The sequence below is a fragment of the Corvus moneduloides genome, chromosome 1 (assembly GCF_009650955.1).
Source record: "Corvus moneduloides isolate bCorMon1 chromosome 1, bCorMon1.pri, whole genome shotgun sequence".
NCBI lineage: Eukaryota > Metazoa > Chordata > Aves > Passeriformes > Corvidae > Corvus > Corvus moneduloides.
In genome coordinates this window covers 74383698-74407034 of record NC_045476.1, presented here as the reverse complement: position 1 = coordinate 74407034, position 23337 = coordinate 74383698, and the positions used below count along the sequence as shown (strand labels likewise).

The 23337-nt window shown below is 43.4% G+C and overlaps 1 protein-coding gene across 5 annotated transcripts in view; it reads left to right on the top strand.

Annotated features, from left to right (window-relative positions):
• RREB1 (ras responsive element binding protein 1) overlaps positions 1–23337 on the top strand; it is a 122235-nt gene that overhangs the window by 73548 nt on the left and 25350 nt on the right. For all 5 annotated transcript variants that reach the window (XM_032116031.1, XM_032116041.1, XM_032116059.1 and 2 more), the window contains 2 exons: positions 9393–9537; positions 10688–10827. In XM_032116031.1, the coding sequence (XP_031971922.1) occupies positions 9393–9537; positions 10688–10827 (285 nt within the window). The remainder of the gene's footprint in view (positions 1–9392; positions 9538–10687; positions 10828–23337) is intronic.

Below are 23337 nucleotides of genomic sequence, written 5' to 3'. Positions count from 1 at the left end.
GTGAAACCTCTTTTGCTAGGATGCCGTCCTCAGCGCTGGGAAAAGTTTGCAGTTTGTGTGTGCACAGTGATAACCTTTTACTTCCTTACCCCTTGAGATACTTGGTGGCTGCTGATACCGGGGTAGTGTGGAGACCCTGCTTTTAAGGAAGATGTGCTTCCCTTATCTCGTGCAGCTTCCTTGCATGCATCTGTGTGTGTTTTTGTGTGTGTGTTTGTGTTGGGGGAGATACTTGGCTCCATCTGCACAGGGTCCCCAGCAGTGCTGTGGCCGTCTGTTTTTTCCTTCTTGAGCTGTGTGACGCAGCAAGTTGTTCTGTGCTGTGCCATCAGGATTGCTCAACAGTGGAGTGTGAGAGGTAACCAACAGCAAAGAGGGCTTTGCCTGGTTCTGGGAAGTAGCTGGGGCTTATGTTTGCTTGGTTAAGAAAAGGGTGTGGTTCTGGAGGGGAGGCAGGACATACTTAGAACTTCTTTGACTGTGTTTGCTCTTTAGGATAAACCTTTTCCCTGTTGTGATATACTTTCTCTAATTTTCTCTTTCCTTCTCTCTCCTTTTTCCCATTACTAAAATTTAAAAATGGCTTTAATTGTCCTTACCATCTAATGACACTTGTTTTCTTTAAACATAAAATTTCCTGAAAAATCAGCAGTGAAGTAACTGAATAACGTTATATAGTGTGGTAACCAAAGGACATGCCTGAAAACCACAAATCTCCCAAAAGATTGAAGGAAACAGTTCAGAATGTCCCAGGCTAGATTTTTGGTACACTTAAAAAAATACTACTACTGCTTAATTTTATTGTTGTTTTAATACATTTTCTCCAAGCTTAGGGAAGTACAGTTGCCTCAAAAGGATCTTGTTCAATAAGGGAGGATCTTGTCCCACGTAAAAGTTTCTTACAGCTTGGAAGTCTCCTTGTAGTATTTGGCATTGTTAATTTAGGTCTGCTCTGAACATACTGCAAACTGTGTGTGCAGCTTGGTGAAGTGGTACTGGGAAGCTCACACTGCATTTCCTCCTCTTTTGCCCTCCCTTACACCAGGGTTGATGCAAACTGCTTTCTTCTGCTGTCGTTTGGGAAGCTTTGCTTTGGAGGCATGGTTTGAATCACTTCCCTGTCACAGCATCATCAGGCGAATATTCGTCTCCCTTTTTTTCCCTTGAGGCGTTCTGACAACGTTGCTGTTAGGGAATAGGAGTAACTTTGAGCCAAGCTGGGAATGCAGTTGTATCAATTTCAGCCTGTTTGAACTTGCTGAGTCTGTGCAGCAAGTAGTTACTTAACTGTGAATACAGCATAATTATTCAGAAGTGGTACCCCCCCTCGTTGGATTTGTAGATCATTATCTCTCCTCTCACTCATGCTTACAACTTGCCTTTATTCACAGCAAAGCAAAATTTTTCTCTAGGATAAAAATACAGAATGCTCTGTGTGCATATGTGTGTATCATATGTCCTTAGGTATCATGTATTGGCAGCTGCATGGCACTGGCTAACTTTACAGACTGCCCTGGTAGCACTGAAAAGAGATTTGAAATCTGTCATTCGAATTTAGTCACTGGTAGCTTCTTCAGCCTTAGCACACCCAGCCAGTCTTGGTGGATCTGAATAATGGCACTTCTGTCATCCTAATGATGCCGTCTGCCAGGAGAACTTCACTGCGCCGGGAGCCAGGCAGTGCCGCAGCCGCTCTGAGCTGGGGAGGATGCTGGGGGCGTGTGTGGCACCTTGGGCACCTGGGGGGTGCCGGGGGGCGGCTACGCCCGTGTGCTGCCGCATGCTGCTGTGTGGGGAGGCTCCCCAGGGCCACGTTAGCCTTGGTAGACAGTGCGAACAAGCGCTGGAGACTCCATGAGGATAATGAGGTGTGCCCCCATGCCAGCAGGATGGCAGTGCCTGGCTGCCGTGGGGAGCGCTAGCAGGGGGATCTCTCCTGCTGGGCCTGCTTGCAGACATGCAGCTGAAACGAGTCAGGGCATCCCAATCTGATCCTTCCTGGGACCTGTTTGCTCCGCCCGACCCTTTCCTTGCATGAACTGCAATGAATTTCCTACCATAGAGATTTCTGTGGCTGAGCTTCATTTGGTTTGTCCCATGCTAGGGTTCAACACTGGTTACCACTGGAATATATGGGGGTACTTGGAATTTGAGATTGCTCCACAGTTGTAGGAGGGAATCTCCCATATGACTGGGATTTTGGCATTTGATTTTCTCTTGACTTGCTGTGAAGTATGTGTGTTTGTCTGAGGGCTCTTTGAGCCATTTTTGGGGTTTTTTGAGGATACAAATATTAAACAAGCCAAAAGGAGAAGACAAACAGAAACTTGTCCTACTACAGATCATGTCTGATTTGCAAAACTTACCTGCATCTTTTTGGTTCCTGTGATTACAACTGGCAAGGGCTGAGTGGATTGCTCTCTTAAGTGGGCGATGTAGGTAATTAACACTGTAAATACATTGTCAATACAGATTCTCTACATGTTTTAACAAACAAACAACTGACTAAACTCTTTAACCCAAGGGCATAATGTTACTGCACTTTTGACTTAAGTTTCAGTCATATTCACAAGACTTTTAAGGAGGGAGTTAGCAGCAGGGTATTAAATGATTGTTCCTAAAAATACTGCTGCTTCACTTTCTCTTTGTTTAGGATTTACTTCCTGTACATATCAAATGGCAGGAGCTTTGAAGAGAAGTTCCCTGTGTTTTCCTACATTTCCAGATACCTTGGGCTAAAGTACCATTTTTTAAGAAGAATCAAACAAAAACAGTGACAGAGATAATGTGACATAGAAATACCTGAAAAGAGATGTTACGAGTGTAATTTTAAAGGCTGTCTTCTCTTTCTTTATGAGACATTTTTCATTTCATGCAGCCCGAAGAACGTCATGGTCCAAATTTCAGCCTATCTCGGATGCATCCTGCACTCCTGTTTGTTCTGATACAATGACACTAAGTTGAAGCTTTAACAAAGCTGACTGGTTTTTTCTAAACAGAGATGTTTGGTCGTGATCTGAAGGACATACTTTCAGGTTTTTTTAATTATTGAAAAAGGGTTTTATGATTCTTTGGAGTTTGTTTACTGTTATTTGGGAGGAGCAATGCAAGTGAAAGATCTTGAGACACAAAACAATGAAAGACATAAAGCAATTGAATCAGCTAAATCGTACTGACCAGCTCAGTCCTTCCCAGACTAGCTTGGGAAATTGAGTAATTCTCTTTGTTGTAAGGGGAAAAGCAAAGTGTTTGTAAATAAGGTGAAGGATGGAAAGCACTAATTTTTATTCTTTGTCTTTGATTTGAATGATTGGATGTGTGGCTTCCTTGTCTTCAGATAAGCATCAGATGTATGAGGATTTTCCACTTGTATTTGATACCAAACTGCCTAGAAATCACGAGGGAGATGAGGAATAATCATGTGTGATACAGTAGAGTATAGAGTACATCTAGTGGTAAAGTGGAGAAACTTATAATAATAAGTGGGATATGAAGCCAGAACCTGAACTTGATACTGTCAGATGATCTCTGTGGACTGATAATGTCTGGATTCATTGGCCTCCCCACTGCGTTTTCACAGACGTGAGAGAGGAGGAGGGTGTTTATACATACACTGGATTCTGGGCTCAAGAATTAATCTTGATTTAGATGCTGGGACTTTCCCAACCAGGCCTCAGTGAAATTGCTTGCTGCTCCCCCTCTGGACATACTGCTCCTTCTAATCAGACCTACCTGGCACAAACCTCTCTTGACTGAAAGCCAGCAGTGCTTGTGCTGCCATAGTTATAAGGGAGAGGCTTAACCCTGAACCCTGCTCAGGGGCTGCAAATGCACCGTATTGTTCCATACCTTCCTTTTGCCTGGGCCTCCAAGCCAGACAGGCCTTTTTTCTTTGGGACCTGAAGAACATGAGGAGCCATGGAAACTCAAGGTGCAGCTACAGTGTACTTTTTTCTCCCCAGAATTAAGAGATGAGGGATTCCCATGCGTGCTGAGGGATGATTTCTATCCAAGAGCCAGAGTGGTGCTGATCAGGTTATCTGCATGCAAAGCAGAAGCTCCTGGTTTTGTTCATAATTCAGTGGGACCCGGAGCAAGGAGCAGTTGCCTCCTTCAGGATGCTTTGCCTGCTCATTCTAGCCTTGAACCAGCCAGTCAAAACCTGCCCACATTCTGGTTTTGGCATTGAAGCTGTAGGCTGCCCTGTTTCGAGACCTCCAGAAAGCTTATATGATCAACATGCAAATCCCTTTGGCATTAAGAAAATACATCAGCCCTTTTTAGAGATGTGGTAAAGACCAGCAGGAGCTGCGTGTCACTTCAGCAGGACACATGCTCCCCCGCCCTCCCCATGAGTCACCTCCCACAGACACTGTTCCAACACCATCCGCAAGAGAAAAAGGAAAAAGGCACTTGAGTTCTGCATTTTTGCCTATTACTACAGAAGTCTCTTCTTCAATGTAAGGTAGCAAAATATTCACTTGCTGCTGTTCTGGTGGAATAGTCGCCCTTCTGAAATCATGCTCTGCATTACAGTGTGGGGCTGGAAACTTTTTCTACCCATTTGTCTTAAAAAAAGAAAAAAAAAAAGGAAAGAAGTCAGGGGAATTGTTGTGCAGTATCATCTTAGTCATCCTGTTCATGTGACCCTGAGAGGGGAGAGGAAAGTTGTGAGGGGAAGCGGAAGGTGATTCTCAGGGGGAGGATGGAATGAAAGGCAGTCAAGCACTTGAAAAAATGTGATGTTGTTGGGAGGGCTGACTGGCACACAGTCTTAGCACAGTTGGATCCTCTTGGCTCACCTGTGAAATTCTTTGTGTGTGAGGGGGAGGGAAGAGATAATGAGGAGGGCTTTTCCTCATACAGCTGTGCTGCAAAAAACATAGTGTATAACATGGTATTTCCTTTTTTTTGCACAGCAGTTCTTAAACATTAAGAGTTTAGTTCAGAGGTGGATCAGACCATGTTTGGAAAAGACTTTGTTTCCTCTTTTCATTTTGGGTTTATTTTTTGCAAATTTTTCTGGTTCTTTCTCTGGTCTACTTGTAAGTAGAGTTCCACCACTTTCTCTGAGAGGTTAATCAAGGCTAGCTAAGCACTTAGTGCGCAGGATTCCTCCGTAATACTAGGCTCAAGCTTCTATCTCTTTCCTGTCATCCTGTGTATCGTGGTTGGATTTTAGTGTTGCACCCTCAGTACTGTCCCAAGTGTATGTGTACTTGCATGCATGCTGGGGAGACTAATAACTACTATATGAGGTGTGGATTTCAGGGCTGCTCTGTACCTTCCTGAGGTCGTCTGCTATACTTGGGTTGCTCTGTGGAACGGCTCAGAGCTGCTATTCATTGATTTAATTTAGGAAAAAAAAGCCAAGTTTCATCTGCTGTGATTTTGGCTGTCTTCTGAGCTGCAGTAGTGGTCGCTTTGGAGCTGCTGGCACGTTACTGTAACTTGCATCTGCAGTTGAATATGAGCATTTCTGTGCATGCCCTTATTTTGCCCTTCTTTTTTTTGAACTACATTGTCACTTAAATTGTTGTTTATTTTTTGGAACTGATGAATGTCATATCATTTTTCTTTATCACTGTAAGATGCTGAAAGCCAGCCTGACTTATGAGCCTGTCTTTTGCATTCTAAGTATGCCAGTGTTGTCAGGCCAAAATATGTTGTTATAGTCACAATGGGAAAATAACTTCTAAACACAGCTTTGTTCCTGTTCTTCTTGTATCTTGGCAGGCTAAACAGTGAGGTTGAACACTTTCAGTGTTAGATACAAGATCTAATCAAGGCAAACTCTTCTAAAGGAGTAAGGCAACACAACTACTTCCCCCCCCCGCCCATCTTAATTATGGTTAGGAACTTTTTAAGTAGAAGAAGCATCAGTGAAGGGAGTGTTTAAAAGAAAGGTTGTGGATGTGACTTGGCATTTGCTGAAGTTCAACCCGTGTTGGGTGATAAATGTTGTCTCGAGGCAGAATGACATCCATGTTGCAAAGTAAAAGAGAGAGATGAAGATTGTGTCTATCCTTTGTACTTCTTGGCCCTATCTTCCCGCTTATCATGGGCTGTAGCTCTAGTAATCTTTTTCCTCTCCACCCTTAACTTGATGCAGTGAGACTTGCTTAAGCTGCCAAAGGAACAACCTGCTGGCTGTAATGTGGGCAGGTTGAGACTCTCCTTGAGAACCCTGGAACCTGCTGCTTTGTTTTCGGAATATTCCTATTTTTCCTTAATGATCACATGCATAGAGCTATCACAGTGACTGTGATGTTTGACCTACACAGCAAAAGTCAGAGGTGCAGTCAGGGTGTCTTCCTGTTTATAGCTCAATAGCTTAGGCTGCTTCCTTTCAAATATGAAAAACTCACACATGAAGGAATCATCACATTCCTTGCTGTGGTACAGATTCTGCTCTGGCTTTTAGGGCATGGCAAAAGCACACAACATTGCAGGAAGAAGAACTGCAAGCAGTTCGGGCAGCCAATGACTGACACCAGAAATAGCAAAGCCCCCACCACTATGGTGCTGCCAGGTTAGCAAGCCCTGCCTTATTGGCATACTTCACATTGCAAACACGAACTGCTGAACTGCTTTTGGGACTTGCAGGAGCCAGTGTGTTTGCATGCATTAGGTCATGCCAGGCAGAGGTGCTAGGTTGGGCTGGCACTAACCTGGAGGTCCCAAGGGTTTATCCTGTTGGTATGCTGTGGATGTGGCATCACACTCCTCTCAAGCAGGAGCCAGCTCCATCAAAACAAGCAGAGTTCAACAGGTGGACAAACAGCAGGAGAGAACTTAGCCCTAAGGAAGCCGTTCTGCATAGGTAGCTGCTAAACAGGAGTTGTGCATACTTGTTAATGGTTGAAAAGAGACTTAAAAGAAAATGGGAAGAAAAAATCCCATGCCCAATGCATAGCAGTTTTTTTGTTGTTTGTTTGTTTTCTGGATGAATGGGATTTAGCTTGACTGATTTTGCTCTCTAGCTATCTGAAAAGTAACCGTCCAAGCAGAGTTAGCTGTACATCGGCTGAGCTTCCAGAGAGTTAGGCAGTCAGGCCTAGTGTGGGTGCCTGGGGTGCAGAGACAGACAGGCACAGCAAAACCCTCTGTCTTTACTTGCAAGAGATCAGTGAAACCGGAAGGCAGTCTTTACCAAAAAGAAATAAAAACACAGACCAGCAATCCACTTTCCAGGTTTTGCTTTGCCTGTGCAGTTGAATATTTTGACTTCTGTTCCCCTGTGCTTTCTGAATTTTCTCTTCTATCATTGTGGACAGAAACCGCTTGAACAAATAACTGGTTTCTTCTCCCTTATTCTTGTGTAATACAGGCAACTGCAGCTCATGCTGTTGTTTTATCACCCATGAAAGAAGCTCTAACTAGCACCAGAAGTTAGATCAGTGCCACAGGGGAAAAAAAAAAACAAGATTAAAGAAAATGAGGCAGTAGAGTATCTATAGATACCTTCCTGCAGGTTTTGTGAGACCAAGTAGCCCTGGATTCATGTGGATAAATCAGTTGCTTTGGTGCCTGTGGTGCCAGAGCTACCAGAGGGCCAAGGCAGGGGAGTGCACAGCACTCTGTATTCTGTGTCAGCACCCCAGCTTTTCTCTGGGTTCTGGCAAACCTGGAGAGAGCCAAACGCTCAGAGCTTCAGCAGTCCTTTTCCTCCCAGCTCGGTGATCAGCAGGGAAAGAGGTCAGACAATTTCAGCAACATTTCCATGATTCTGTGTCCAACCTGCTGGGCACATCTGCACATAGATGTGACTGACAGGTGTCACCAGTGTCCATCCACCATTTGTGCGACAAGTGAGAATTACTGCGCATCTGGGGAAACTGCAGGTTTTTTTCCTCATGTGGACCTGATCCTCCAAGCAGCCCAGCCTTGACGGATGCTGAAAGCAGGCAGTAGCTGAACAGCCATTTTAATCTTGCACAGGTTCTAGTACCTGTGGTGCTTTTGGCTTGAGGCTGTTCCTGCACAACACCTCAGTCTGTGGTTTGAGACAGTGATTCAGATGCCGCCTTTTTTTTTGTTATAAAGCTTGAGATCGTGAAAGAAACATTAATAAAAAGCATTGTGTAATGAGACAGTCTTCCTGGCAGCACCAGTGGGGTCTGCTGTGGATCAGTTTGGTCCAGTGTGTTATCTCAAAGCATCATGCCCTTGGCATCCAAAACTGAAACAGATTTTATGTCATAACATCCAAGCAGTTACGAGGATGTGCAAGACTCATCTGGGTTACAACATTCACTCACGTTAGAACATGATAAATGTTCAGTCATGTTCAGTCATGTTAGATGGCACTGTCCTGAGCGGTTGTGGATGTGACTTCTGAAAGATGTGCCCAAGTGCCATTAACATTGTCTCCATTGTGTTTCTTTGAAGTCAGTCATATGAACAAATGGCGACTGCTGCCTGCACTCAAATTTCTACCTATTAGAAGCTAAAAAATTCCATTGTATCTAGGAGCATACGTTTGATTTTTTTTTTCTTCAATAGCACTATAAATTTGAAGGTTCAATGAGGTTAAAGGCCCTACATTTACATAAAAAGAAAAAACCAAGAAAATTTAAATTTGAGCTTTGAGTTCCCAGAAGAAGAAGCACTGCAGCAATACCTTCCATCTAACTGAAGGGAACTAGGTGACTGTGACTTTCTCAGGTTGCAAATACGGAGAACCAAGAGGCAGGTGGGTCAGGTATACAGATATTCATGAGACTGCTTCCTGAGTAGTTGTCCCACTCCCTTTTCCTGTGTCTTTGTAACAAGAAACAGTTGTTTTCCTGGGAAAGCAGGTTTGTGAATGTGCCTTGGCAGTACTGAGTTTTGCAAGCCATACCTAATGCAGTGTAGCAGTGTGACCAGATAATCCTGACTTCAAAGCTGCGCTTGAAATTCGATATTGGGGTGCATCCTTGTGTTAAGGATGAGAAGGAAACAAATATATTTAAGAAATGTTGCTCTGACGTTGGCATATACAGATCTATTTGAGGTACAGTCTCAAACTCTACACAGAGAGCCAGTTGAAGATGGGGTACTTTTTTTGCACAGAGAGCAGCTTTAGGCAGAACCAGGTCCTTGTGGCTCATGGGGAATGGGCATGGTGCTCATGAAATAGATGGTAGCAAGGCAAGCGTCGTGGTGTGGGTTGGGACACAGGGGAAAGCTTGTGGGCTCCCCGCTGCGGCCCCTCACAGGCCAGGCACTGCAAAGGGCCAGTGCCGGATTGCGCCCCAGCTGTGTTTCAGAGGTTCAGGCTGGTTTATGGGATCTCTGATGGTATCCTTTAAAGGCAAACTGTAGAAGTGGTGTTGGCATTAAAATTTATATGGACTTCCCTCCCTGGATTTGCCTCCTGACGGTGTCTTCTTCCCTCTCCTGCTCAGGCACATGAAGATTCATGAGAAGGATCCGAACAGCACAGCGAGCACCACTCCCCCCTCGCCACTGAAGCGCAGGCGATTCTCTTCGAAACGCAAGTTCAGTCACGATGCTGAGCTGGACAGAGAGGAGAGGACACCTGCAAAAAAGGTTCTTTATGGGGCATGAAGCAAAAGATGTTCCTGGTTGCCTCCTAAATTGTCAGCTGTTGAGTTTGTGCAGTCAGCACAGACTTGTTACAGCTCTGTATATGAGCCATGCTTGTCCTGTGTAGCCAACACGGTTGTCTTGAGATGGAAAATGAATTTCTAATATCAGAGATTGAAATAATTCAATTCTTAAAATTCTTTATTGTTTAAATTTTTGGATTTGCTTATGATTTATAAATAATTATTGTTGGATGATAAGAGGATGAACTATTCCTTTGCTGCTGCAGCTTTTCCCTTAGCTTTTTTTTTTCCTCCCATTTATTTTGTAGTATTCTTGGAGGATGGTGATTTAAACTTTTAAAAAAACGATGTTTACTTCAAAAGCAGCAGCAGCTGAAGTCTGCTTTTGTCTTGATCTGGAGGGAAAAAAAAAATCTACAGTACATTTCCCTTTCACAGTAGCGTAAATCCTCCATTATTGGAGTTGCATGAGCGACCAGAAAATACTTATTTGAAGGCTAGATGTTTCCATTAGGGCTTTGTTTATGAAATATTTTAACACATCTCAGTCATTTGCACAAAATGTATGTTGTCTGCTAAACTTAACTCGACTCTTCCCACTTACTAAGTGGCAAGCTAGTAGCAGTTCCATTTAGCGTACTATCCCTCGCTCTGTGCATGCTTTTCTCCCTGTAATCAGAAGAGAAGTACAGAAAACATGCAGAAGTTCATTGCTTCTCCCTGAACCACTTGACTTGGCAGTTGGCAGTATCTCAGTGGCATAAATAATTTAGGCTGACAGCTCCCCTGGCTTTCTGAAGGGGGAGGAATGCTAGTTCAGTGGTATATAAACACATGGGTTTATAAGTTGTTCAAATCACAGTTCCTCATTAGAACTGATATATCTGTGACTCAGCTGCACACTTTATCCCCTACTGAGCCTCCTTTTCTGTCATGCATGTTCTTTCACATGTGCAGAGGCTGCGTCGCTTACCCGCTGTCCTGAGGAATGAGTCATTTGTGTTGGCTTGCAGCAAGGTTACTGATGAAGCCTGCAACTTTTTTTTAAGAGGAAAACTTCAAATAGATTGCAAGTTCGGTTTGTTGCTTACAAGTTGGACTAGTGAGGTTTTTTTCCCTTTTTTCTGAAGGTTGTCGAGGATAGCCACTCCGGTGAAGGAGATAAGAAGGCTGACGATGAAGTTTATCATTGTCCAGTGTGTTTCAAAGACTTTTTTTGCAAGTATGGGCTGGAGTCCCACATGGAGACACATCCAGATAATTCATTGAGGTAAGAGATAGTACCCAGAGTGTCTCTGCTCACCAGATGGCCTGAAGAAGCCTGCTGGGGAGGGGCAGGAGCCCCTCAGCCCCCTGCACTGTTAACTGCCCCCCTTGGTGTTTTTGAGCAGGTTTTTAAATGTTTTGCCTCATCTTGTGTCACCAGGGTGCTGTAGGGCTTAATTCTATTACTTTTTGTAAATACAGGAAATCTTGCCAGTTAATAGCTGGAAATGTTTTTAGAAAAAATTAAAGCCCCTCTTCCTCCCCTTGAAACCCATCACTGTTACATAAAACTGTAAAATGCCAACATTGCAAAATTCTAACAAGTTAAACTGAAGATGCTTAAAACTTGATAAAAAAAACTTGATAAAAGTATTCCGGTGAGATTATTCTGTAATAATTATTATAGTAATCCTATGAGATTATTCTGTTTGTGGAGAAGAAAGCAGCTGGATAGAGTTTTTCAGTCATTGGAGTGAGTGAAGGTAGATGAGTTTCTGGTTTCGACTTTCAATAAAATGTTTTATGCTTTTCTGCCTTTTGAGGTTAGGGAATGATGTGAATGTTGGCTTACATGAGCTTTTCTTAACAAGGAAAAATTATTTATTAATTGTTTGGGAAGGTGCTTGAATGTTGTGTTTTGATTCAAGTAATTGCCTCTGAGACTTCTGAAACTTTTTTATTTCCTGTTTTTTACCATAGAAAAATGTAGAGCCAGATCCATGAAGATATAAAAGAAATATTTTAAATCTAGTTGAAACATGGAGAAAAGCCGCTACTTTAGGAAAGGAGATTGTTCGTTTACAGAAGCTTGTCAATGTTTTAAACTTATTTTGGGACATTGGACTAATGATTGTTTTGAAAGGGTGAAGAATTCAGAATCTTGAAGTGTCAACACTCACTCCTCGATACAGGTTCTTAAAAGAATGGCATGGAGCAGAGGCATCCCATTCTGTTAAATGGGATTAATGCTATTAATTTTTCCCTTTTAAAAATTTTTATTTAGAAAACCTTGGTAAATACATGTAAAATACTTTTTAAGGTCATTGTTAATGTTGTAGTTAATGGGAAAAGTTGAAAGCTTGGACCAGTCAATAGTAGTTAATTAAACATACTTTGCTGTTTCTGAAGTAAATGAGGTAAATTTTCATTGTTGATCGAAGCTGAAACAGTTGTTCTCCAGTAAGAGCTCTGCAACCCCCACAAAATGGAGTCTGGGACAATTTTGCCTTACGCTTCATGCTTTAGAGAAAGCAGCTGACATATTAGGTTTATCCTGGCATTACCCTCATTTTGAAGCTTCTCTGAAGATAGGACCTCTTTGCAAAGTTGTATTCCATGGACCTGAGTGGAGAGGTGGATTTTCTTGCTTTGCATGATGGATATAAGATAATGGAATAGATATCCTTCTAGCTTGGCAGCTTTGCCAAGTCTGCTGTGTCAAGGCAGCAAGACACAGTGGCAGTGCAAACACACTGTTCCTCTTTATGCAGCTTTTGCTCTGGTATTAGACTTGCTTATGGGTAATATTCTTCTGAAATGGATTTTGCTACCCTTCGTTTGTTGAGGAGCAAAGACTAGAACATGTCCCTGAATCAAAGTCACAATTGTCAAAGCTCCGTGGGTATGATTTAAGAGTGACGCTGGGATGCTTGTCTTTATAGAATTGTCTAGATGATAGTAAGAGCTTTTTGTCAGGTATTTGCTCCAGCAATTTAAGACGTGTCAGTGAAGACAGGACAAGGAAGATGTGGTCCTCCCTGGACAGCTGGTATATTAAGGTGCAACTTACCCTGCCCATCTGGTTTAAAACATGCCTTTTGTCCTAGTCTAGACATGTCAAATGACACTGTCTGCCTGGCCCAACCTAACAAAAAGTCTTCTAGTAAGCAGAGCAGTTTGGACCGCTGTTAAGGTGACTCATCCCAAATGAAATGGGTTAAAATCCTTGGCCAGCACGGACTGTAATCCCCTGGTTCCCAGGGTTATGCAAGACTGTAGGATTCAACAAGATACAGAGAATGTAGCTTGCCATTCTCAGTCCTGAGTTCAAGTGATTGAAGTCCTTTTGGTAAGGCTTAAGGGTGGTTTTTTTGAGTGAAAGAGATGAAGAAAAGAGAATATTTTGCTAGAGTAGTAGAGCAGGAGACCTGTGTATACAGGTGTACCTGTGGCAGGGGAGCAGACTGCAGAATGTTAGAAGGCTTTCATCAAATCCTGTTGTTGCCTTATTGTAGAAAACAAGGGGAAATAACTCTTGTTAAAGTTCAAACAAACAAAAAAGCACAGTAACTGTGTTGTGAGCAAAGGGCAGAGAGCGTAACACCCCCAGTCTCCTTTTATTGCCCATATTGTAAAAGCAGAGTCACTTGATCAGGACCTGTGAGGACGGTATTGGATGTGTATCCCGGGGTCAGATACTGTGGGTCTGGTCTTTCTTTTGGAGCTACTGCAGTAGGCAGCAGCCCAGCACAGACTGTTTTGTCATGGTCAAAAATAAGTGATGCTCACTCTGCCTAGTCAGGCCTTTTGGTGTAAGGGCACAGGTCAAACATGCGATTCCTTTTTGCTCCCCCAGTAGTTCCTATAAAAAGGATTGCAGACCAGCTCTGAAGCAGTGCACCAGTGTGCACTGCCTTGATGGTGGCACCAACCTCCCTTCAGGGATGCATCCTCGGCTGTGGCAAGGTGCCAGGGTGGGCAGGAGCTTCTGCCTGGCTTCCCTGTGGTCCTTTAATCCTGCCATTTCAGTGGTGTTGTGTAAATACAGCCTCTTGCCCCCAGAGCTGTCTGAGTCTGTCTGTCCCGGCCACCCTCTGCTAAGTAGCAGAAAAGGTAAGGCTGTCTGGCAGCCCTCGGATCAGTATGTGAGCAGCTAATTTACAGGGTGGGCCATCACCCTTCCAGATACTGTCAAATGAACAACTTTAAATCACAGGGTTAGCTGTTCAAAGTCAGATGAAAAGACATTCACCATTGTCTTGCCCAGAACTGCTTTTTCATGTAAAACCCCGAGCAGGGAGCACCTCATTGTTTACTTGCAGCAGAATAAACAATACTTAATCCACTGATTGTGTGAAAGGGGCTCCCGCTTGGGAGAGTATCTCTTGATTATGTAAAATCCTAAATCGTGCATCTTTGTCTCCTAATTACGGTAAGAACTGCCCTGCTCTTGCGAGCAATAATAGGGCCCTTTGTCCCATTGACAATGGGCTGTGGCGCTGCATCTCCTTCATGGCATCACACCCCCTGGTCAGTCGCTGTCCCTTTGAAGCCCTGGGTCCTGCACCCTAATTAATGACATGAGCTGGCCCCAGCGAGGTTGTCTGCAATGCCCATTAGCAGTGGGAGGTGGCCCAGGGGTGCTTTCTGACCCCCTTGGCCTTTCTACCTGGATTATTTAAAGAAGTCTGCTTCCCTGCAGCTGGGGCCTCAGGACACTGTCTATTTTGGTGAGTTTGTATGTGAGTGTTGATATAATTAGCAGAGAGCTGAAACGCTGCACAGCCAATAGGGAAAATGAGAAACCTTATGGAGCAGGGTAGTTCCTCTGGAAACTTTTGTGGTGCAGGGTTGCTGTCAAACGTGAAACTGTGCTTGTAAAGGTCTCCTGACAGCTCTGAGCAACGTCAGCAGTGTAAGCAGAGGAGATGTGAGGATTTCCCGGGGAGAAACCTCTCCAGATGCTGTGTTGAGTTTCTCCTCTTTCCTTTGGCAGATATAATGGAACAGGCTTAAAGTAAAACGTGTGGGTTTTAAAAAAAAGTACACGCACTGTAAAATTGCTCTCTCTCTCAGTGTAGCCAGAGCATACCGTTTATATTTCCTCTCCTTCTCCTCCAGGAGGTTTAGTGCAGTGCACTGTACTGTAGAGCTAAAGTATTTTTAATTTTTCATGCCTCTCAGCAGCAAGGAGACATTTATGCTTCCTCTCATGCCTGGGCATCTTCCTAAGGAGAGGAGGAGGGAGCTGGTGATGCTGTTGCAGTTACCTCCTTTCTCAGACTCATTCCAGCATCAGTCTCAGCCAGGGTAGTTGTGCAGTTTGAATGTGGTAGAAGGCTGCCTCTTAATAAACATTATGAGGCTTTCTGATCACATTTGGTTCAGTGTGGCATTGCCTCGAGTTACAAGATTTGGTTTTGCTATATCTTTGTAAGATAGAAGAAACAAGTAGACATTGCAGTGTGAAAGCCACTGTCTGCCTATGTCACTGAGCTGACCTGATGAGCAGAACCAGTAGATGCCTATTGCCATGAATGGATTCAGGGGAGATTAAGTTTTTTGACCTTCTATAGAGCCTGTTCAAACAGTGATATAATATGTTAAGCTTTGTAACTTGCAAATTCTGGGCATATTTTCACAAGGACAGCAAAAGCAGTTCTCTTCCCCCAGGGTTATGTGCTTCTATAAAGCCTCCAAACAAAGGAAACCAAAAGCTGTTCACAGCCTACCTTGTTCTTCAGAGCAGCCTGCCCAAGTTTTGCTGAAATCGTGTAGAGGTTGAGTGCTGCCATGGAAAGCTATTGTTTTCAACAGCTCACAGATCAATAACAGGCACAGCAACAGAAGAACTCAGGCCCTGGAAGGAAAAGTGTCAGGACACTCTGACCATCGGTATCTGTGGTCGTCTCCCTCTAGTTTTGCCAGGGTAACCACTGTGAGGTCATGGTTTTGCAAACACTTGCAGATAGAAATTGCTATCATTATTTCTTGGTGTTACCTGGCTTCACTGACATGGAGTGGACAACTTAAATGCCATAGGAATGTTCTTCTGGACTCTGTGGGTAAATTGAAGATGTCTGCTACATGCAGCTTGCAATTCAGGCAAGCTGGTCACCAGGTTTCCCCCTTTGCCAGCACATCCACATTCTTCAGTGTATGGTGGGATGCTGCCAGGCACCCGGACCTGTGTCCCAATCTTAAATCATTTTAGCCAATGCACATGAGCAGCCCCATTTAAGTCAAGACAAAAGGAAGTGGGTTTTGGGTGAAAAAGATACCAGCTACTTACAATATGGCATGTTTATTGCCCAGTTACTGTTCTTCGAGGCAGTTCTGCACACTGGCTTTAGGGAGATAAAATAGTCACGAAAAGAAGTGGAGATTTAAAGTGTATGGAGGTGATTTCAGTCATTAGCACCAGGAGAAAAGACTAGTACAAGGTTAAGTTGTTTTCGAGCAGCAGTGTGACAGTGTAAAAGTACATTGTACGGAATGTCAAAAGGAAAAAAAGGAAACAGCCAGAAAAAGACCCTTGAGTGTTATTCCCGTTTTTGTGAATGCCTATCTAAGCAGTTTAGGAATTCACTTTCTATCTGTTCTCTCCTTATATAGTAGGGAATAATCCTTGTGGCTTCCTTTTTCTGAAGCACATTGCTGTCTACATGTGACCAGCCTTTTGTGGGAAGAGAGTGTTAGTGATGCTACAAACTTGCAAGAGTGAAGGTGTTTGAAAACTAGATGTTGCTTGCAATTAATTTTACTGTGAGACAAAATTATGGGTTCATGATGGGAAGAGGAAGCTTCTTTCTAGTAGTTGACACTGCTGTTATTGGAAGCAACTTGAAGCATGAATGGCGAGTCATCTTCATTCAGCATTATGAAGTTATATATTGCTTTTTCTCTCTGTCACAACTGTTGATGTGCACATAGCCTCATTCCTTGTTAGCACTTCAAAATAAAAAACACTGCGCTCTTTTAATGAAGATGGATAGTTCTGAGGTTGTTGTATCCTACACAAATTGTTGAGAGGGATGGAGAGCACTCCAACATAGACATGTTCATGGACTTCCTTGACCTCTGCTTTTGGCATACTGTATTTTGGCCCCAATACTTCCCTTTTTAGTCACTGAGATTGTACCAGCAAGGATAGTTTAGGTAGAAATTGCTCTGGAGTTACTGAGTACTAACACAGTTAATGCTACGAAACTTCTTGTAGCCAAAGATGGAGGTGACAAGGGGCAGTTGTGTGACATTGCTGATTTGAGCAACTCTCCTGCTCTGCTCTGCTCTGCTCTCAAGCTGGTTGCTCAGTGTCTTGCTGATAGAAACTAGGAACCAAATCCTAATCTCTTGCTGGCATTTTCAGTGCAGGAGCAATTCCATGAGACAGCTGATGACGATGAAATCAGCTCTGGTAAATGCTATGACCAGAAATGTGCTGTCGTAGAATGCAATTCTTGGTAAGGCAGAGGAGAGGGTGTGCAAGCAAGCTGGTGAATGCATCCTTTCACTGAGTAAATGGAGAAGTAGAATCAGTGGGTTGTCTTGCAAAAGCAGAACAGAGCTGCATGTTACGTGCTTTCTGAAGTTTCTGTTCAGAAAAGAGAGCTGGGAAACAACTGAAGAGCAGCGCGAGTCAAACACTGGCCTAGAAGTGGTCAGCTCACATCAGGGAGCTCATTGTGTGAGGAAACTGGGAATCCAGAGCAGCCGGATAAAAATACTGGCTGGTGAATGGACACAGAGAGTGATGCTCTCATGTGAAACTGTGGTGTGTCACATGGTGTTGAGTATCTTAGCTTGGCTGCCAGAATAGAAAGTGGGGAAATGCAAAGCTGACTGTAGCAGAAAGCTGCTTGTAAAAGGGCATGGAGGAGGGAGAAGGGGCTGAGCCAAAATAGGTTATTAGCACGCCTGCCTGATCCTAAGGAGCAGGATTTGTTTATATGCAGTCTCTCTCAAAGTGCTGGTTGCTGCTCAGTGTGTTGGCAGTCATGTCTGCATGCTGAGCATATCTTAACCTGCAAATGTAGATAAGGGCAAGGGACTGCAGTCCAGATTCAGCTGCACCAGTTTGTGAGCCCTGTTGTGATCAGTGGATGCTTATAGGATAGAGAAACCCCTGGAGATGTATTTCTCCTTCTGTAACTCAGGAAAAGTGGTGGTATATTTTTTTTTAACGTGGTAGACACATAGATTTCTTTTTTAACTTGCTGTTAATGTTGACATTACACAAGTACTTGGCTTCCATATTTGAAAGATGTGTTAGAAGATAAGACGAGCTTTTCATTTCTTACTTTGAATGAATACCAGAAGGTTCACTTGAGTTTGTGTGCACAAATAACAACTTTTATTCTGGATGTTGTGCAGCTTCTAATTTTGGTAGTGCAGAGGACTGGACTGGTCAGGTTTTTTTTTCCCCCAGGTATGTTTGCCCTAACTACTAAACCCTTCATTGTTATTTAAGTTGATCTTCAGCTGTTTCTCTGTGATTCTGTCCAGCCAGTTTGTTGACACTTCTGGTTTTTAAAACTTCGACCTTTATTAAGTAAAAAAGTCATTATGAGAAAATGACTAGTTTGTGTGAGTGTCTGCAGGCCATCTCCCATTTTCCCATTATTTTGTCTTAGTTGCATGTTAATTTTGTTGAAGTAAATGGTAGAGTAAGCCACTGTTCCACCAGGGCAGAGGTGTTTAAATCTGGCTCTATTGAAGTGTTGCTGGTAAATGCAATTCATTACAGTGTTAGGAAGAAGTTCTTACTCATTTTTCTTTGCTCACACACAAAGGAAGTTAAAACATGACACAGCATGGCTTGTGCCTTTTTATTAAACTTTACAGCAGTTAATTTCACTGGAGTTACTTTGACGGTGGGAGTCACTGGTGTGGACACTGGCTCTGTAGCATGCTGACAAATTTCTGAAGCACAGCATCACCCTGGTTTATATTGGGTCTGTCCTGGCTCCTACGGGATATTTTTCTCGCCTGGACCACAGCGCAGCTGTAGGAATGCACATAAGGCTGTGCATCCCTCTATTAATAGAAAGGTTGGTACAGGGGGTTCAGCCTTGGCTGCACCCAAGGGTGCCTTCTTTGAGGGAGAGGATTAAAGAGAGTGACAGGAGACATTGGTAACAAAATCAGACCGCCAGTGGGGCAGTGGAAGAGGGGAAAAGTTAGAAGAAAAGTCCCTCCTTTGCTGAGGCTGTGAAGCAGCATTTACTGAACATCTAGCGGGCTGTGTCCATCCCCTTAGGCACAAGGGAAGGGAAGGGGAGCCTCTGCAGCTGGCAGGGAGTTGGCTCCTGGTGCTGCCTGCGGTTCTAGCACAGCCCCATAGCGGTGGGCAAGGTCGAGATGGGAGAGCAGCAGGTCCTTCGGGGTCAGACACGCTGTGATGCTGCCAGGGAGGGAGGCAGGAATGGGCATTGCAGGGCAGCAGGAGGGCCTACAGGGATTCCTGGGAGGGAGGCAGGAGCGGGGTTCACAGCACTGCTGCTTTTCCATCACTCATCTGCAGCAAATGGGAGAGATTAGTGTGACTGTTGGATGTTATTTCCTAGGGCCCTGGGTGTGGAGGCCAGGAAGGGTTGTTTTTTGGTTTTTTTATCCAAAAGGAGATGAGTATCTGGACCTGGGTGGGGTTGCACAGGAGCAGAAACCAGTTGGCTCTTTCTCATCTCTCTCACTTTGCCTTGCCCCAGAAGTGAAAGAGAAGCAAAGGAATCCTTTCCTGAAGGGGAGTATGTATGTAACCTGATGGCTTTTCTTTCATAGGTGGCGACAGCCCTTGTGTTAAAACTTTCCTTTCTCCATCTCCCCGTCCTTGTCAGGTTCCCCTGCAGCTGGACATTGCCAGTGTGGAGGCTGGAAGCTTGCTCCCACTGCCGGTGTGGACATGAGTCATCAGCAGGGAATCACCCATCTTTCTCTTCTACTCAGTTGTATTATTTTTAGGTCAGCATAGGAATTTCTTTGCTCATGAGAGCCACATGAATTCTGCAAATAATGTGAGAGAGAAAGGAGAATAACAACAGAGGTAGAAAACACATGGTACCGGCTGGGGATTTCAGTGGGAGGCGTTAGTCAACTTCATAACTTCATTGTGTATTAATGACTTCTGTCTCAGGATATGTTTCATTCTTTTTTTGTTTTCCTTGCTTCTGTTTGTGGAAGTTGCTAAAGAACACAGACACGAAAGGAACAAAGTGGTACAAAGCTTTTTTATTTTAGATAAGGCCTAGAAATTAACACTGGTTTTATTTGTTAACATCCACAATATGGGCAACTTTGTAGTACTGAGCTGCATGGGTGAAAACAGATTTTAGTCCGTGTGGTTTCAGAAGTGCAAGTAGAATAATGGTAAATGTCACTTTCCCACCAACAGTCTCAGGTAATGCAGAGCATAGTGTTTGTTTAATTTCTTGGTAACATAATGATATATACAAATATTTGGCATTTGCATCTTGACTACTGAAATATAAAGTCTAGAAGGATTGAATATTTGTCTGCACTACTCTTAATCAAAATCAAGACTGATTAATTTTGCTTAAAATTCAGCTCTGCATTTCCTTTCTAAAATGTCTTTCCATTTCTTAACAAGAAAACCTATTTCCTCTGCTGACAAATTGGAGTTGTCTCAGAGGAGAGTGTAGTGCAAGGCAACAGGCACAGCTTATGTAAACTTTTCTTGCAGAAGGTGCCACTTACCAAAAGTGTAGCAAATCCTGCCTTGCCCCTTTGAACAAGCTTTGCAAAGCACTGACTATTTCTTAAAGCCTGTTAAAATGCTTTTATATACTAATTAGCATTACCGATTTCAAGAATACTAACTTATTTTAGGAGAAAGCTTTTTAATGGTGTGTTTTTACACAGAGACCTTGTCTGCATTTAAAAAAGAAAAAAAAAAGAAAAAGCTGCACTGGTGTAGTAATGATTTATCAGACCTGCCTGATGTGATACATGGCCTGAGCACCAAGGGCAGCCTGGTGATTCCATTGTTACATTTTGGTTCTGCTTTTGTGTTTTAGGAGTTCTGTTTCCTTACTTGCTTGTTTTTTACACCTCTGCCAGCAAGCCTGAGCCCTGGTATTATATTTGCATTGTTACAAATATGAGCAACTCCAAAACATAAAGGCAATTGAGAATTAAAGTAATTTTAAAGAGGCCTTAGCTCCTGGAAACACTTTGTTTCCGAACCTCTGTGCTTGGAACTGAACAGCTTTTTTCTCCCTACTCTGGAATCATATTTATAGAAAAATGGAAGACTGTGGCCAAGACCAGCAGTCACATGATAACACAGCAGCTTTTATTAGATACATCTGGAAACTTACCTTGCAAGTGGAGTGCTTTTATCTCTGCACAGGTGTTGAGCCATTGCTCGGCCCGTTCTGCTAACAACCTCAGAAGCTGTTCCATCAGTGTTCTCTGCAGCTGTGTCATCCATGTTTGACTTGGAACTGCACATGAGCAGACTTGTGAAATTTTAAGGAGAGGGAGGCTTTTCTGGTGTTTTGTTTTGTGTTTTTAAAGTTCATCATGAGCAAACTATTACCATATGTTTCAGATGCTTTATTTGATATGCTGGACTTTTCAGACTTTCCACAGTTACTAATTTTTTTTTTTTTTAAAGCAGTTTAAACAAGATGAAAACACGTTCGTATCACCTAGGATTCCTTTCTCTTGTTCTTCTTAGACTGCAGTCTAGATTTAAAAATACTGTCGGCAGTGACACTACCCAAAGATGGAAAAGAGTAATGATGACAAAACAGAGAAATTAATAGTTAGACTTCCTTAAAAAAACCTAACGCTTCCAGTTAAAGCACTGTTAGGCATGGCATCTTACTCCATTTTAAATTAACACAAGCCTTAGTCAATGCAGCGTGATGCTTGCCTTAACTAGTTAGGTTTTGACACGTAGTACCTGTAAGCTTTTCTTGGAGGTGCTAGGGGTCCATGCCTGGACCACAGAGAAAGGCAGGGCATCCACAGCTCCTTCCCATGCTCCAGCTCCCATGGGGTTCTGTAAGCTGTGCCACCAGGGCAAGGTGCTGAGGCAGGGTGCGGTGCATTTATATGCCCTGAAGAGCCTGCAACTTGAGATGACAGGCATGATTTATCTGGATGTTTCTTTTTTCAGCCAGGTGCTTCTTTCTGACCTAATGGAAAAAGAGCTTAATCTTTCTCCCAATTTCTCTTTTTGTTTGCTGCTTCTTTGCTCACAGCAAGGAAAATACAAGAAGACTAAGGAAGAAAGAGAAAAATAAATATGGTTAATAAAAGAAAGAAAGCTTATATTCTTTTTATAAGATATGTTACTTTTTGTTTGGGGGAGAGGAGGCAGTTCCCTTTGCATGGAATGCACCATTTTCGAATTGCAAATTTTTACTCCTGAGGCTAGCAGTTGATACAGGTGTGCTGTGAAGGACTTTCACATGGGTGTTTGCTCTGAAAGATTAACTCTCAAGTGCAGCTTTTGTGGGAGCCCTAAATCAAGCAGTGCTGAAAATCAGCATGTTGCAAGAGGGAGGTGAGGGGGAGTGCAGGATGAACAAGGCACACCTCCCTGTTGTGGGGGATATCTGGCTGCTTGACAAGGAGCACTGGTTCCTGCTCAGCCCAGATCTTGGGGATACAGTGGCGGGAGCCAGTGCTCCCAGTTACTCTGTGGTGCCATCACTGGTAGCTGTGCCTGCCCTCTCACACACAAGGGGATACAGCTGCTGCGCTGGGTTCCTGGCCCCAGGGAAGGCACACTGGGACTGCAGAGGTGCTTCAGGATGCACCGAGGTGGCGGTCTGTGTCCCTTTGCAGAACAGCCTGCAATGCTTCCAGTGGTGCAGGAGAATTGTTTCCAAGCCCTCCTTGTTTGTATATTGACATACCAGGAGGAACATGTCAGGAGCGCTGCTTGTTTTCATGCAAGGCATTTTCATCACCTCTAAAAACAATTTATTTCAGTAGCCTGCAAGTTTGTCTCATAACTTTTTAATGCTCTCTGTCCCCCAGTGGTTTTGGTGGTTGTGTTTTTGTTTTCACTGAAGATGAAAGCTTTGCATCACAGAATAGGTGCTGCCAGGTGAGCTGGAGGAGAGCTGTAGATCCTGATGCTGGAGAAGTACTATGTGTTGGCCAGCCACCCCCCACCCCAAGACTGTTGTCACATTTGGCATACCTCTTTAAGTAAACATTAGCTTTGTAATGGCATTGGTTCAGTATTTAATGGAATGCAGGAACTGTGTCAGCAATAATTATGAAGGTAGGATGCAAGTGAATTGACAGGAGAGTTAAAACAGATTAAACCTTCAGCGCATAATATTTATGTGCAGGCTTTCTGGGTACTGCGATAACAATGGCCGTGTTATATACACTTCACACTTACTTCTTTCACCACTCAGGGACTATGAGTCCAGTTGCTTTGTGGTTGATTTGGTTATCTCTTCATTTTCAGGGAATAAAAAAATGGCTGTGGGAGTTTATGTAGTGATAAAATGAACAACAATGGGAGTTTGTTAGGGACAGGACAGGGAGGGGGTGGTTTCAGGATTTTGTCAGAAGTAATTTCTAATTGCAGGATGTTTTTTTAATGAGTAGGCACATGTACTACTCCTTGATGTAGAGAGCAAAGACAGTATGGGGAGAACTAAGGCCAGGGGCAGATGTGAAAAACTCCTAGTGCTTATAATATTCTTGCTGACAAAATCTGACTGCCTCATATCCACTGGTGTTTTTTGCTTCTGGGGAACCCACGATTTGGTTGGGAGCTGGAGCTTGACCACAAGGAAATTGAGGT